Source organism: Topomyia yanbarensis, chromosome 3 (assembly GCF_030247195.1).
Source record: "Topomyia yanbarensis strain Yona2022 chromosome 3, ASM3024719v1, whole genome shotgun sequence".
In the NCBI taxonomy this organism is placed as follows: domain Eukaryota; kingdom Metazoa; phylum Arthropoda; class Insecta; order Diptera; family Culicidae; genus Topomyia; species Topomyia yanbarensis.
The window spans coordinates 41,103,439-41,120,148 of NC_080672.1; the positions used below are offsets into that span (position 1 = coordinate 41,103,439).

Consider the following 16,710-nt stretch of genomic DNA (forward strand, 5'->3'; position numbering starts at 1 on the left):
GGTTGGTTTCTATATACAGGTTAGGCGTCGGTGGACAAAATGGCGACGTGCATCGCAGTTACGAGCTTTCCCGGTTGAATGTGACTTTTTTTTTGTTTTCAAGAAGACGATTACTGTAAGGTGCTATAGTCGACGATTATTAATATATAGATTTTCTTTGAATTAAATATATGCTTCATATATATGGCTTTTTCACTTATCTAAGCTACTTTTTTTCTCTTGGCATTCTTCGATTATTTGGTATCCGTTGACAACAGTATTTGAGGGGGTTCGGCGGTTGGTCTGTTTCATTTTTGCAAAGCATAGGGAAACAGATAAAAAAACAACTAACCAGCCATTTTGTTTTACCGTCAATGTGAGGAGGGATCCAGAGCTGAGTTTAAGCTTCCATACCGTGACGTTGGGCGGCGCCGTTGTTGTTGGTGGAAGCGGCGGCAGCGGCCGCCGCAGCAACAGCAGCGTAAGCCAGTTTTTGCTGGCGTTGCTTCAGGTACAGCGAGGCAGCATCGTCCAGCTCTTCCAGTTCCTCCATGGTGACCGGAGAACGGGGCGAGTGCATGCTGAGGTCTTCCGGTTCGGTTTGCTCCGGCATGGCAGATTTGATGTGGGTGATCTGCTGCGGTGTTCGGACAACCGATCGCAGATCGATGGCCGCCGGGTGGTGGTGGTGCTGCTGCTGCTGCTGATGGCGGACATCCGGTGAGCTGAAGTCGAGCGGCATTGCTAGACCGGTGAATTTGGGGTGTAGCAGAACGGAGTGTTTGAGTTCCATCGACATGTCGGACACTTCGGAGCAGCCGGATTTTTGATCGCACAGTGACATCGACGGGCTGATGGCCGGCGTTGGTGGGCTTGTGATGCCACATTTGTGATGCAGAAGGTGGTGCCGCCGGCGGTAGCTTGAGTTGCATCTATCACAGTGGAACGGCCGTTGGCCGCTATGGCTGAGCATGTGAGCTTTCAGCTGGTTGGAGTCGCTGAACTTTTGTTCACACATTTCGCACTCGTAGGGTTTCTCACCGGTGTGGACCCGTAGGTGCCGCCGGAGGTTAGCGACCTGGACGAACTGGCGATCGCAGTGGGTACAGGAGTAGGGCTTTTCACCGGTGTGGAGTCGCATGTGGGTTTTCAGGTGGTGATCCCGGGTGAAGCGTTTGTGGCACTCGGGACATTCGAAGGGTTTCTCGCCGGTGTGGGTTCGTTCGTGGTTTTGAAGGACGTGTTTGTAACCGAACGAGCGGTTGCAGATCTTGCAGGTGAAAACTTTGTCCCGGGAGGGGTCTCTAGTGGAGGTAGTTATGGTGGGCGGCATTTCGACGCTTCCGTTGGATTGCGGTGACGAGCCAGAGGTAGGTGGTGAGATAGGACCCGGACTAACCATGTCCAGATTCGGGATGTCAACGGGCATGGTGGTGTGGCTGGGCATGTGTAGCAGTGCGGATTCCGGTTTAACCGTGAGCTGTTTCCGCTTGGCCGGTTTCTTCTGCTGAGGTAGGAACTCCGAGGTGGTCGATACGATGTGGTTGTTGTTGTTGGCAGTGAGTTTCAGTGATTTGGAACTCTTTTGGCTCAGGGCTGGTGAAATGGGGCTTTGTGGTGGCGGTGGGCTGCTATTGTTACTGTTCGGTGTAGGTGGTGCCCAGGCTCCAAACAGGGCCGGATGCGGTGGGAACAAACCGGTAGCCAAGGTCGCTCGTAGAGACATTGGCAGCCCGGCAGCCATCAGGGCGGCTGCCGTTTGGTTGGCAAGCAGCTGAGGCGCTAGCATTCCCATGGCCGAAGCCGTCGGGTGATAGCCCCCGAAAATGGTTGGACTGTGATTTACGTTCATGTTCAGGTGATGCTGCTGCTGCTGGTGGTGGTGGTGGTGATGATGGAGCTGACCGGTCAACGGCGGTGACACGGACATACTGCGATCGTCTTCACGTTTCATGCCTTGCAGGGTACGGATGGCGGCTAATCCTGTAAAGAAGCGGAAAACGAAATTAATAATTTGATTTGATTCGGGACCGTGCTTGCGTGCTGTTTTCTTCAATCTTTTCCGCCCATTTTGGACGAGGGGAAGATGAAGCGAAGCGACTAAAAAGCTATCGATTTTTACTGGCTGGCGTCGAGTGTGTTTCTTCGGGATTAAATTAGTTAACAAAATAAGCAGTTCGGTGATATTTGATATGTCGTCAAGCGGCAGCAGCAGCAGCAGCTGATTGTTTGAGCTGGAAATTATAGTTTCGTTTTCCTTTTGTAGCTCTTGTTTATTTTGCAATCGTTTCGTTGAGCATCGGCGGAGAAGCTTCCCTGCTGGCAACGCTGTTCAGCGAATGTATCGCAGTAACCATCAACTCAGCGGTTGTATACATCCCTGCAGCGAGTCGTAAGATTTTAGAATGATTGGCTCGTCACAGTAGGCTGCCTCGTTCAGCTCGGGGCACACGAGTTTAGTATGAATGAACAACTTCGTAAAAACGTAAACAAACCATCGTAAAAGAAGTAACCCACTTTTCCGCTCATATGTGAGTAGTATGGGAGTGACGAGGTCGAAAGGATTCCTAGCAGTCAACTCGCTCCCGAAGCCCATTTCGAATGTGTGAGCGTGTGTAAGAGAGCGAGTAACAATCCGTCGTGTGTGCGAATCAGGAAGCAAAACAAAAACCCCTTTCCATCACCCGCGACCAGATCCCCTTTTTCCGTCTGACGGAGCTATCGGTGATGGCTAGACGGTTGAATTGCCAGCACGTTCTCGTATGTCTACCCACGATGCCGTACGGCTGCGGAAAAGGCTCCCCCACACCCTTCGTCTCTAGGACGAGTTGGACGTACAGTTCCCCGCGTATGTGAGTATGTGTTTGTGCAGTGCATCCGAAAGGATACGACTTTCGCTTTCACGCGGAAAAATGCCGGCTTCCACTTCCGCCCGTCCGTCCGAAACTGAGCCCCATGTGTGTAAGTTGTTCCGTCGGGTGAAAAAAATACGCGGGAAAACACTTGCTATTCCGCACCACCGTCTGCGGCGGATCGAATCGGATGGGATGTAAGCCGAGTCGCCGAGAAGGATAAGTGTGAAATGATTTATTTACATATGGTCGATCGTGACGAGTAATTCGAGTCACGTCTTGTCTTCTTCGCTCGCTCGCTCGCTGCAGAAGCAGACGATGGGAAAGTTGGTTCGGTCCATTCATAAATTAATGAGCGGATCACAAGCGGCAGGACAGGAAGTAGGCTTTGCAGGATCCGAGCATCAAGTGCCGTCGGCAAGCGAACAACCCTGAAAGTCGCCGTCGGCGAACAGATCACTCTGGCGGCGCTTCGCTCTGTAACCCGGACGGAACGATTTTTATTGATTTGTTTTGTTCGCCCCTGTTGGGAACACCGAAACCGAAGCTAATCCTTTATTTATAATTTTATTACTATGTGTTTATGATTTCACCCCTTTTTTATGGCGTTCTGCGGAAGTGTTTTCCTTGGTTGCGGCACACGACGAACTTTCAACGCAGGTTTTTTTTTCGTCTCCAAACCCCTTTCTTCTTGTTTGTGTAAGAAACAAGAAGGAAAAAAACGCTTCACATGAAACCTGCCGTAGAACCAAGGCAAATGAAGAAAAAATGCCTCCCGTTTGATTATTAAGGCTCTCTCCCATTCCATCAATCATGCTTACACACCAAGCCGTTCGGCTTGCCTTGTGCGGAAGCTAAGCTCTTTCCGACGACGACGATGCGACGATGGAAGAAAAGGGATAAAAGTGAACATTTTCGCGAACTTCTACGTTGTTAATGCAGCACCCCTCGTCGGCTGATAAGACGGGAACCGGCACAGGCAACCAGCTCCCCACGCGTAAATCAGCCGCCGCCAGCAGCCCCAACCCTGCAGCATTAGACACAAGCACCAAGACGCTTTCCCGTCCCACCAACCCCGACCCCGGTTTCGACTTTTCCTTTCTTTATGTACTTAATAAGGAAGCTGAGAGGACCTGGAATCGCTCGCTTGTCCCCCTCTCGGTTCGGTTATGTATCCAAGGAGGAATACAAAAAAATATACAGCGGTTGCAAGATTAAAAGAAAATAACCCTTATTCAAACTAATTACGCCGCTCGTCGTTTGCCGTTTTCGAACCAACACGGCGCAGAAAGGGGTGGAAAGAATGTCCTCTCATTCCAACCCGAGATCCGAGCTTTTATGTATATTTTAGAAGATATTTAAATTTTTTATTTCTTACCCCGTTGCGCGAGGGGCGAGGAAGCCCAACGGAGCGGGACGGTGAAGTAAAATTAGCATGGCGAAGCGAAATGCTGGAATTTTCAGCAATGGCTCTAGCCGCGGTTGCGGTTGCGAAAAGGTCACCAAGCTTCAAATAAATTTAATTTTCAGAATTGAACTGAGCTCGCGATGCCGAACAGATGAAAGAAGCACAAGAATAGAAAGGAGAGGGTTTAATAAACGAACGCCGTGCACTGTGCCGCCGCCATCGCCGACCGGTCGTCAGCTCATTTTTTTGACAGTTGTCCGTTCTGTGCGTTGGCGGATGCGACATCGGTGGCGGCGACGGCGGCGTTCATCTTCCTTGATACTGTCTGCGGCATGCGAATAGTAGGCGGGTTGAACTCGTTTTTAATGGTCACTTGAGAAGAAGAAGAAACAAATTGCCAACGAAGAACACGAGTTTGAATAATTAAATGGGGCATTAGTATGATTTACAGCGAAACAAGAGGAATTGGTCCGGTCCGAATATTTCGAACAAAGCTGAATGAACAAAAAAAATGGAGGTGAGTGAGTGCGAAATTTGCTGCAAAATGTTTTATTTGATTTGCTCTAGCGATGAATTTTAACACTTTACTCAAACGTAAAGGTGGCCGCCGCAGAGGAAGCAGTTGTCACTGTCAAAACACAGCAAGGCTCAGCGAGCGAGGATTGATTTGTTGTTATTTTTCGACGGAGGATGTTGACCGTCGCGTAGAGTAGAATTGTGTGTTTCTTGTTGAAGAGGTTGTTTCTTATGGAAATCTCAGATGAACAGGTTAGTTCAAAGTGAAATGGCTTAAATTAAAAGTGACAGTTCCGAAAGTGACGCCTCATGGTTGAAAAAATCAACGTTGGAGTGAATCTGTGTCTTGGAATCGGTCAAAATTAATCAAATTCTGTACTTTTCCAGAATGCAAATTGTTCTCTATTAATGTATTAATATAAAAATTAAAATTTTTGTATATTTTGGATATACCGGTAGCTGACTCCATTATGACGGTCGCTTTCGCGGCTGAGTTCGGTTTCTCTAAATTTAAAGGTTTGCAGCACCGATTTATAAATTTTCGGTTGCATTTTTGGAATAAATGACTCGCCTCGATCATTGAAGATTGCTCAGTTCGGTCTAAAGCTCATATTCAAAAGGCTAAAATTGATTTTGAACCATATTGCAACCATTGTTGACCTCTAAGAGTGGCACTCAGGTAGCTGATTTCATAATACCGATTTGATTTGGGTCATATTCTTGTGCGGAATTTAAATGAACCCCGGCCATTAAAGATGCTCGGATATTTTTTTCTAAAAAAGCAGACTCGCTGAACTGAAGTTTGATTTTAAATTTGATTCTGGTTGCAGTTTCGCGGATCAAGTACAGATTTTCGGGTTCGGGTTGAACTTTTGTTAAATGAATCAAGAAGAATAATGATAGTCGAGTTCAGTTATTTTATTGCAAAAATTGAACACAATGGGCTAAAATTTAGTATTGCCATATATTAAAAAAAAAAAAAACTGTTAGACGACTTTCTTGATCTCGAACAGCGTAACATTATGATTTATTGTGGTAATCAGTATCAGAATTTTCTAAACCTCAAATCTGTATCCGGCAAGCTCCGAGTTGAGTTCAGGTTCTCTAAGTTTTAAATTCTTCTTTCTAGGTCGGGTTTTCATGATTTAAACGCTTGGATTCAAGTCGAGTGTGGTTCTGTTTTTGAGATTAGAGCTCCAAATTGTCTGGTTAAATTAATCTAGATCATTAAATAATGCTTAGGTCAAGCATCAGTTCGGAAAATTATGTCCAAAACTTGAAAAAGACAGCTTGAAATTGAGTATTGAATCGCATTTGAAAGACGACGAGTTTGAAGAGTGGCGCACAGGTAGCTGATTGCATTATCGGGTTCAGAATGAGTTCTTGTTTGGAATAAATTGAACCGAACCATTAGACGAGTTTGATTCCAATAAATAGACACGGCGGGCTAAAATAATTTTTAGATTTAGTTTAAAAATAACTGTTTGTCTGCTATTTCGACATCGAAATAGCAGACGCGCAGGTAGCTGACTTCATGCTATTAAGTGAGTTCTGGTGTTTTACCCTTAAAACATGATCTTACTCTAATCCGATCAGGGTCTAGATTCTTCAAATTTGAGTGTCTAGGTGGCATTCATTTTCAGAATAAATTAAATAAAAATGGTTTGGATAGGATCTTTGTGCCTAAATCGCATAATCGGGTAACTAAAAATGAGTTTTGAATCGTGTTGAACCACATCACTGTTAAACGTATCGCCCACGAGGAGTGTCGCTCAAGTAGCTGACTTCGTAATAACGGTCGGGTGCGACCGGGCTCTCGACCAGAATAAATTAAATCTGACCATCAAAGACTTTGATTAAATTTAAGAGATCTGATAGCGTCAATTTCAATTATTATTGGATTAAGCTGTGGTACTTTCCTATGGATATTACCAAATAGAAAAGTGTTACATAGATAGCGGACAACGTGGTTATGATCGGCTTCTAAACTAGGACTCGGCGAACTGAAATTGAGCTTTGAATTTAATGAAAAACTAATAAACGTTCCGGTCTTGAGTATCGCACAGGTAGTTGATTTCACAGAAAAGGTCGAGTTCGACCGGGCTCTCGACCAGAATAAAGGAAATCCGTCCATGATGGTCTTTCATTAGGGATTGTAGAGCTCTAATACTTTACTTTACTCTAGCTTTAAATACAAACTCAGTGTGCTCTGGTCGAGTTTGGAATATGATGACCAAGTACCGCATTTTCGTGCTCACCGTTTATATTGATGATAAATCAAATGGAAATTTTCCGGTTCAGAGGTCCTAACCCGGGTTCAGCGGGCTCCAAAATTCGGATTCAGCGGACGAAAATACCAAAACTCGAATTCAGCGGGCTAAAAAACTCAGTTTCAGCGGGCTAATATCGAATCACGTTGGAAAAACTGATAAACCTTGAAGAGTGTCGCTCAGGTAGCTGACTTCATTATGATAATCGGGCTTAGTCGGGTTCAACGGGGTTCTCGTTAAGATTAAATGAATTCCCCATCCATTAGAGATTGTTGAGTTTTGAGTACTTGAGCACAAAACTCGGACCCGGAGGGCTAAAGAAACGTTTTCAATTACGTTGGAAAAAGTATCTTTTGCAAATCTTGACATCTCAGAGTGTCGCAAAGGCAGCTGACTTTATAGTTATGATTAAGTGCTGCTTTTTAACCCAAAATTAAGATCTGATCCGCACCCAATGGAACCCGACGTCAAATCGGTTTCTGTAAGTTTCAAACACCCTGCTTAACAGTAGAATCTAAAACTTTAAAACTAATGGTTGCAGGACGATTTGACATTTTCAAGGGCCGACCACCGAATGGTAGAGTTAAAATCGAATAAAACGATTCCAACCATTGGTGCTGATCGAATTTGGATGTTTGAGTCCGAAACCTGGCGCTGGGCTAACTGCGATCAGAGTTTAAATCACGCAGAAGACGAACAGTAAGATATTTCGATCTCTCAGAGTGTCGCACACGTAGCTGATTTCATCGCAAATTATTCGGTTTTGTTTTTAGAGTCGAAACTCGGACCCGACGGAAACAGGTTCTTTTAAATGTATAATCCTCAAGTTCGGGTCGGGTTGGATTCTTAAGACTCAAAATTATCCGATTCGAGTGGGACATTGAGGCTCGGGCTACTTAAATTCGGGTTCGGTGTAGATGTAGAACAACCGTTTGGCATGGACCGGGTATTTGCTGCCCAAAACTCCGTCTTATAGGTCTCGGTTACGTTGGGTTTCTTCAAATCCGAAATCAATATAAAAAGTGCATCTAGACATGAAATAAGTTCACTAAGTTTTGAAATTGGGGATAAAAATGTCAAAAACTACATACTTTTAATCCAAAATTTTCATCCTAATTTGTTCCTAAATTCAGTGACAAGTAAAAGAGAAAGATAAAGTATCACAAAATTAATTTTTCAACATTGATATACTGAACATAAATGTGCCAGATGCTTCTTTTTCACGTTTAGATAGTTCTCAGTTCCCAAATAAATTTTAAATTTGGGAATTTTTAGTCATATTTTGAGTAAAAAGTGTCAAAACTGGACTTTTTATTTCAAAACTCATAACTAAATAAACGCGCAAATCTCATTACATGGCGACGAGAGATGATTGCCTAAATTCAAGTTACTCAGAATGAATGGTTTTCTAAGAAAATATAAACAGGTTCTTGATTGATGCTATTGGTCTTACTGGACAACAGTTTCAGCCACAGTTTTGACAGTTAACGCAGCAAATGGGGTCAAGATGGTTGAATGAAAGGTGTTGCCTTGTTAATTCAAATTCTTAAAATAATTTTCTAAACATAATTTTAAAAAAATCGATTCGTATATTTGAGATCAACGGCATTGGAAATTACCAAAAAGCACGTAGCTTAATAAACCAAACCAAGAAATTAAGTTCACCCTGTAAGCTGTAACTGTATTTCTCCAATAAAGTTTTGATTAAAATCTGTTATCATAAGTGATGAATCAGGTTTCTGCTATGCATTAAATTTTATAACAGAATCTGATTTCCGTTTTGCATGACCTTTTTGCTTACAAAATGGCGTCCGTTTTCCAACTCGGCGTCGTTTGAGTTGTCGTTCTGTTCTGTACTCGTGTCACTTGAAACAGTTTTTTTGTTATAATGTGTATCAATCGTACATTTTTTTTTTTTATGATTATTAAATTTATTAGGCCCAAATGCGGTAGCTCAACGAGGCCGATTGTTCGTTTTTTACAATAAATAAAAAAAAACAACTAGGTTAAGTTTTTTGTCTCGTTCATACGCAGCTTTCTGCTGCGTGTTGAGATCCTTTTTCTAGGGGGCGAAATATTGCCAGTGTTGTCCACTGCCATTTGAGGTTCGGTCCGTTTGTCTTCTTTCGCGTTGTCGTACATGTCCATGTCCTCTTCCGTACTACTTTCCTGCTACTCGCGGTCAGATGTTCCAGTTTGTGTCTTACTCTTATCGGTCGTCATTGTATGTTCGTATTTTTCGGCATTCGTTTCGTTGTTGTTGTTGCTGGTTGTTGGTGCTTGATCCGAAGATGTTGGTTTTGCAGCTGTTAGTGGTTTAGCGTAAGATGGTTCTGGGCTGATTTCAGTTGGATTGGTTAAGTTTTCCTTAACAGTTTCTACGCAAGGTTTTCCGAGGTGCAGCTTCTTCGTGCAGAACTGGCACGTAGGAATTTGCCCTGGGTACGTGACTAGTGATGTTTGATGAATGAGAACATCGTCACTTCCTAACGCTGTGACGGTTATGTATGAGGGAATTGGCTTGGTCACACGCATTCTCACCACACGAACACCGTTAGGGATGCCCGGGAAAAAATTCCTCCAAGTCTCATGTGTAACGGAGTCTACTTCTCCGTATTTTTGCAAGCATTTTTTAATCGCGCCGTCAGGGGTACGCGTAGCCAAATCATGGACCCGAACTTCTACAGCGCCGTTCTCGATGTATACGGGAATGCTACATTTAACATTGCCGCATTCGGCGGTGTGCTGCATGTTGTTTCGCGAGGCGAATGACTCAGCTTGGTTAATGTTATTGAACGAAATCAGCACGCAATGTTTGATATGATGCATTTGTAGGGTTTTCACTTCAGCCAGATTGAGTTTCATCTGCACTTTTAATAACTGTTCCACTTCCCGAATGGCTGGTCTTACGGGGCATTTCGAAAAATCTACAGCAACACAGTTCGGCCGTATCTGTGTTGCTTTTTGCTGGGCACCGTCACTCATCACTAAATCGCACAGTAGGTATAGGCTATTGTTATATGGACTGCTTGTGTGATAGGCATCGATTGATTTTTAGGTAGAATTGACTGTTTCACTTGCGCGGGACAATTTTTTGCTTCTGCTCAGGGCGAGATGTGAAGACAAAACTAATCGTACATTTTGTTAATATCACAGAATGAGAATTATCTACTACATAAAGCGCTCAGAACAGATCGACAAAATGGCGGTTTAGCTGCAAAAACAGTCAGTCGATCACAGCCTACTTGTCCCACGACGAGTGTAGTTATCATTTTCGAGTGACGATTTGGGTTTCCGTTCGAATGTCAAGCTACGAAACAGAAAGTGATTTGAATTGATTGTAGAGTGGCGATTCGTTTTTAACATTTGAATAGCAAGTATATGACCTTGCAAGTTATTTCTATCGCCTTTTTTCGTGCTGTATAAGTGAAGGAAATATTTGCAAAAAAGCGTGCGATCAACAAGATGGCGAAATTCCCCCGGAATAGAAATCGATTGATGTTTGGATTAGTTAAACATTTGTAATATCCCTAATTTTGTAAGGTTCAGGTGTCAGTTTAGACAGCTTAAATAGAGCACTCTAGTTAGAGTGTGGCCATGAGGAAGAAGTAGACATAATATGTTAATTTAAGTTTTACAGCTTTCGGAATGTCCCCTAGTGTGTCTTAAAATCATATTCAGGGTTCTCTTTTAAGATTATTATTCAAGCATAAATCTGCTTGAATCGAAAACAACTGCTTTATCGAAAACAAAGGCTAAAAGAGAGGCGTATTAATTAAAATTTGGTCGCACGAGTACAAATATCGAACCATCGTTGCGGCAGGTTGTCCGTAGTGACTACGGCGGAATAATTAAAAAAAATCGTTCGTTTCGTGACCAGTTATCGAAAATTAAAATTCCGCAAGCATCGCATCAGCATGTTGATTTAACATTTTACATCATTGTTTGAATATGCGAAAACTGAAACTCGCACTTTGCATGCCGACTGATGTTTTAAAACAAGCATTATGCTCCGACCGAATTAGGTTGTGAACACGCTTCCCACACCGCTTTTTCTTCGGAAACGACTTCGTGTGACTATTAACTGTTTCCAACTATGAAGATGGCTTACTGGTAAGAGCTTTTACTCAAATGATGAAGTCATGGCCGGAAAAGATGCAAATTCTTGAGGGCTCGACGACAAAGTCGTACTATAAAGTCTTGAAATGATAAAAAACGTTATAATCGCTTTATCGTGGTAGAAAAAAACTAAAAAATATACGCGAATACAAAAAAAAAAGTTTTTTTTCGGAATTTTGTTCCACAAATGTAGATAGACAATGTATAGCTGTTAAATATAATGTGTTAAAATCGTTTAATGTTTATGTCAACAATTCTAGAATACTTTTTTAAATTGACCTATGTAGCAATCTCTCTTATTGCTTTTTACCCATTGTTCAATTCCTCTTCTGTTGATTATCCTATCATTTTTACGTTTGCTTCTCATCTTTTTGCAAAATATTCTAACCAAAAAAATCGTTATACGACCGACTCTAGAAAACAATATTGAAATTTTGTAATGGCGCCGTAATAATCAAAAGTAAACAAAGTGAGTCTCTCCTTGTGAGAGCCTCAAAGAGCGTCTATGCAAAATAATACTCAAGAAATGAGACTTTTCGCAAAAATGTTTCGTTTCGTTCAAAAAAAATTCGGCCTTAACTAGCTACAACACGGGCAGATTGGAGCTTGCTTAACTCATTAAGGGTGTAGTTTCCTTTGTATCATATGTATAAGTAATCTGAGAATCAATTGACATTTAGGTAAGCTGATTGGCCAAAATGTTTTTACATTTGTTATGTCTGATAAAAAATTTTGGTAGATTAAGTTCGAAACCTATAAATAAGGTTTCAGATTTGAAGGTACTTCGGCATATAATAGTGATCTTTGCGATTTAATTGGTTTATGAAATAGCGAACGTTTAAGTCGTTTGTAGGCCCATTTCGTTCCGCAAATCTATGTCATTCAGATAGTTGTTTAGCCAACTTATTTCAATACGAATGTAATTCCGATTTTAACGTTTTAATAAGTTGTATAAGAATCGGTTGCTATTAAGATAAGCTGAACGGCGGAAAAGTTCATAATCCTAATATAGAAACTAAACAGATTAGATAATCTATATTTAGAGCCAATAATCAAGGATATTTACTTCAAAGTTATTTCGGTTTAAAATGTGACTTTTTTCGCTATAATTTGCCTATACAATAGCGTTCCGTTTTTCGATTCGAAGTTTTGGGTATAAGACCTTTAAGCAGCCATTTTGTTCCGCAAATCTAAGTCACTTGTTTTTAGCCTTTGTGATGTAACAGGCATTTCTGTCCCTTTCATCCACTCTAAAGTACTTTTTTTAATAGACGTATCTAACAATAAGAGACTCCCATTGTTTACTTTCTCTTCTGTTAAGTGCTCGGTTTGTCTTGACTAAAGGCACTGAATCTTTATATAAAGTCTTGATATCTCAATCGTTTGGTTATCATTTTGCTGTCGGTGCCATTTTCATCGAGCACGAGACCCGTCAATAGTATTAAAATCTACACGGATACGAAAAACTACCAAAAGTTGAGATCTTTTGACTCAATCTCGGGGTATCGTGGAACAAGGTAAAATTAGGTAAACCGTGTTGAAGGTAGTTTCCCTTGAACCACGGTAAAAATCACAACTCATTGATAGGTTTTTTATATACAACTTTGAGTTAAATATACTTAAATTTAAGTTGAATCTACTTAATTACTTAAACAACTCAAAAGTACCTTATTCCACGGAAGACCTCGACTGAGTCGAATCTTTCGCTTTGTTTTTGGCAACACTAATAACTGCGAATGTGACGCAAAACTCAAAAGTATCTAAATTTAAGTTAAAAGAACTTATTCTGCGGGTTGTTTTATTTTTCCGTGTAGAAAAATCTTTTCGAACCGGTCTCGAACAAGGTCATTCGCAGCTCATGTGTTCGACTGGAATGACAGCGACGAATAAATGATAAAAAGGTATTCAGAGGTCGGTTCTTCATATAAATTTCTTTAAATTTGCTCCTCAACTCTTTGCATAATATGCAAGCCAAACCAATCTTCACTCGATCTGTACTATAAAATGATAGGGAAGTGTTGTAACATGTGCCATGATTATAAAAAGAGAAAATCAACAAAGAGAGTCTCTCATTGTAAGAAACGTCTGCGTGAAAAAGTACTCACGAATTGAGGCATTTCGCCAAAGCGTTCCATTTCGTTCAACAACAAAATGGCGGCTTTAGCTAGTTACAAAATGGCTGATCATAACCTTCTCTACTCATTGTGAGTGTAGTTTCCTTTTTATCATATGGGTAAGTGTTCTGAGAATCGATTGATATTTGACGTTTGGGTTTCAACTCTGTATGAACAGACCATTGTTAGGAATTATTTACAAAATTGGCGTTTTGAGCCGTTTGACGTAAAAAAGTTAGTTATTTGAATAAGTTGTTAGAGAATCAATTGAATTTCATGAATTCTGAATCGTTTAACGATTCGCTTATTTATTAGGTTATTATTTCTGAAGATACTTCGGCACAGAAAGTGGAATTTGCGGTTAAATTTTGCGTGCAAAATGGCGTTCCGTTTTTAATCGGTTAAAAATTTTCGTGTCGTATTTGCACCATAAAGTTCCACAAAGTAATCACTTCATGGCGCGATTTTTGTTCATATCAAGGAGGGGTAAGTTAATTTACATAAAAGCTTTGATTTTCGATCATCAAAATGGCGGCTTCAACTACGGGATGGCCGCTCAGAGCCTACTGAGTTCATAACGAGTGTAGTTTCTATTGTATCATTAGTATAACTTGTCTGCGAATCAAGACATTCAGATAAACTAAAGGATAGAAAAGTTGACAAATTTATTATATCAGATTCGGTAAATGCAGTTTGAAAGTTGTAGTCACGATTGGTGCGTCAGATTACAGTTTCGTACTGACTTCGGAGCAGCTTAATTTTTCATATGAATTGTATAAAATTGTATAAACAATGGCGTTTGTGTAAACTAATGCTGGTTTCGTTTTTTGGAGTCGGGTCATGATTTGTTCGCTCGAACCTGTCATTTTTGCGTGGATTTCAAAAATATTAGAGCGAACCTACTGTGACTTTGTACTAGAAACGATATCGGCTCAAGTCATTTTAAATCGCTTATCTGATGTGACAGGAAGTGATTGAATTTGCTTACAAATTGACGTGTTTTTTTTGTAATTCGGTGTAACGAGTTGAAGATTTTTCGAGCCGTTTTGACCATTTTGTTAACTAAATTGTTAACTAATCGATATTGATTCATGTCAAGATTCCTTCAAAAGCTCTCAATACCTAGTGTCAAAATGGTGGCTCTTTCATTTAGTTTGTTTATTTTGAATGGCGCATTGTGTTAGCTTGACGGTGCCAATTTCTATGTTTCACATTTTTAACTTTCTAATATGGCGACCGTAGCGTTCGATCAGGGCCTGCTTTTAAAATGGCGGCTTCATTGTTTGCTCAGAGCTTACTTCTTTCATTAGAATTGGATTATTGAAAAAAATTAAAGGGTTTCTCATGATATTGAATGTTATACCGCTTTTGCTTGAGTACACCGAAATGGATCATGGTTTGTTATTCTTTTTACAAACCTTTTTAATGAAACTGAGTTGAGTTCTCGCGAAATAGCAGCGATGGGAGGGAACTTAATATATGTTTTCTGGGTTAGAGCCCAATCAGATTGGTTAGGTTCGAAACTGGCTTCTAATAAACGGTTTGAAAGCAGATAGGTTTGAAACTCAGTTTTAATCTCAACTTAAAAAAAAAAAAACATTGAATCAACTGAATGATTTTCAAATTTGATATACCAACTTTTAAGATTTAGTTAAATAAAAAATTAACGTTTACCACGTGAAAGCAGTCAGATTTCTACTGGCTCGCGTCTTAGGAGGAGCAACGCTTTTCTGGCGACTTGTGCCAATAAATCAAAGCCTGTCCTTTTGATCAAACTTATCCCTTACATTTATTATCAGTTTATTAATCGTGCTTCACCACGGATAGGGCATTTATCAAATATGTTAAAATAACTTCATGAATAGTTTTGCGACCAATTCTCAAAAAATGTGGAAGATCCATAAATTTGTAAATGTTTGGTTAGGTTAGAAGACTGTTTTCGTCCTAAATTCTGTATGAATTTTTCTATTAAATTAATTAAATAATATTCCATGTCGATTTCAAATTTCTATAGAAATGGTAATGCAAACTTTCATTCGTTTATTGTAAGGAATAACACATTTCAAAAATTGTAGGTTATAAATATAAAAAATAAATATTTCGCGTTTATAGATTTAAAAGAAAATAAGATCAGTTTGAGTAGTTGATTTATTCCCTTACTCGACCATTTTAAGATCTAAACTATTTCCAAAATTCATTGTAAACTTGAGTTTATAAACATACAAATTAAAAAATAGTGTTTCTCACGTTTGAAATATCTAATTCCAACATTGAACTGAATCAAGATTAATTCAGCTAGCTTAGAAAATTCCAAGAATTAAGTTTGATTTCAATGTTTCGTGTTCCACTCATCAGTAACTGACAACAACTTGCTATCAGTTAGACAATTAATGTCGGTACCAACCAGTTGGTTGCTTTAGACTTTCACAAATGTTGTGTGAACTGTTTGGATTTAATGTCTAACTGACGCCAATTTGGACTTAGTTTGGATACATCGTCTAACTGATAGCAAGTTGGTGTCAGTTACTGACGAGTAAAACACGAAACATTCAAAGTCAACTTATTTAAGTTATGCCCTATTAAGAATTGCTTGCGTTTGATAATTTTTGGTACTCGACAATCCAGATAATGAAATTCTTTCGGCACCTACCCAACTTCTAGCATTGGCATAATTCCCCCCCCCCCACCAGCCAGATCGCTTCGCTTCACCATCCAACGAAGATCAAGGCTACAATCATCATTCAAGTTTATCAGTACATAGAAAAAAAAGGAACCAACTCACCTCGTGCTGTTTGCGCTTCCTGCAGCAATGACAATGCCATTGCCTGCTTGGATCAACGGGGGTGTTTGTAGGACGACTACTCAATCGGTGTGCCGTCTTCGTTTCGCTGCTGCTTGACCAAACGCCAAACAACCGATCACGCGGAAATTCGCGGCACTTCAATGGTTCAACACGCACACACACACAGTGGTAAGCGCCTAATGATACTGACTTGTTGTGTCCAGGCTTACGTTACTATTAGTACTGTTACTGCTACGATTACTACTACAAATGGTGTGCACTATTTGCAACAACAAACTCGATAATACAACTGAGTCGCTCTGGTTCGCACTAGCTGCACCGTTGCATTCACTGCGCTTCGCTGTCATTCGATCGGTAGTGTAGCAGCCGGTTGGGTTTCGCACCAAACTCTTTAGTAATCCAGAATCCTTTGGTTGGTTTTTGGTATCAATCACTTAAACTACTACAGCTACTACTACTACTGTTTGATGACTTCCACGCGGGAGGAACTTGGGCCGTGCCTTATATTTGTTTTGATTTTTGGATTTAATTTAAAACTACTCAGGTGCACTCTCCGTTCAGTTTGGCTAGATTAATTTAATCACCGAAATGTTTATTGTTTTTTTTTTGGTAACTCTTGGCTATGCACACAAAATGGTAAACGCGGAGG

At 40.7% G+C, this 16,710-nt stretch overlaps 1 protein-coding gene across 1 annotated transcript; it reads right to left on the bottom strand.

The window, feature by feature from the left end:
* Positions 1 to 379: 379 nt before the first annotated feature.
* On the bottom strand, positions 380 to 16,156 carry LOC131686896 (protein krueppel-like). The gene is made up of 2 exons (XM_058970902.1): positions 16,041 to 16,156; positions 380 to 1,962 (listed from the first exon to the last, which is right to left on the bottom strand). Exons 1-2 carry the CDS (start codon positions 16,078 to 16,080, stop codon positions 380 to 382), a joined length of 1,623 nt encoding a protein of 540 aa, XP_058826885.1. The 5' UTR covers positions 16,081 to 16,156.
* Positions 16,157 to 16,710: the final 554 nt, after the last annotated feature.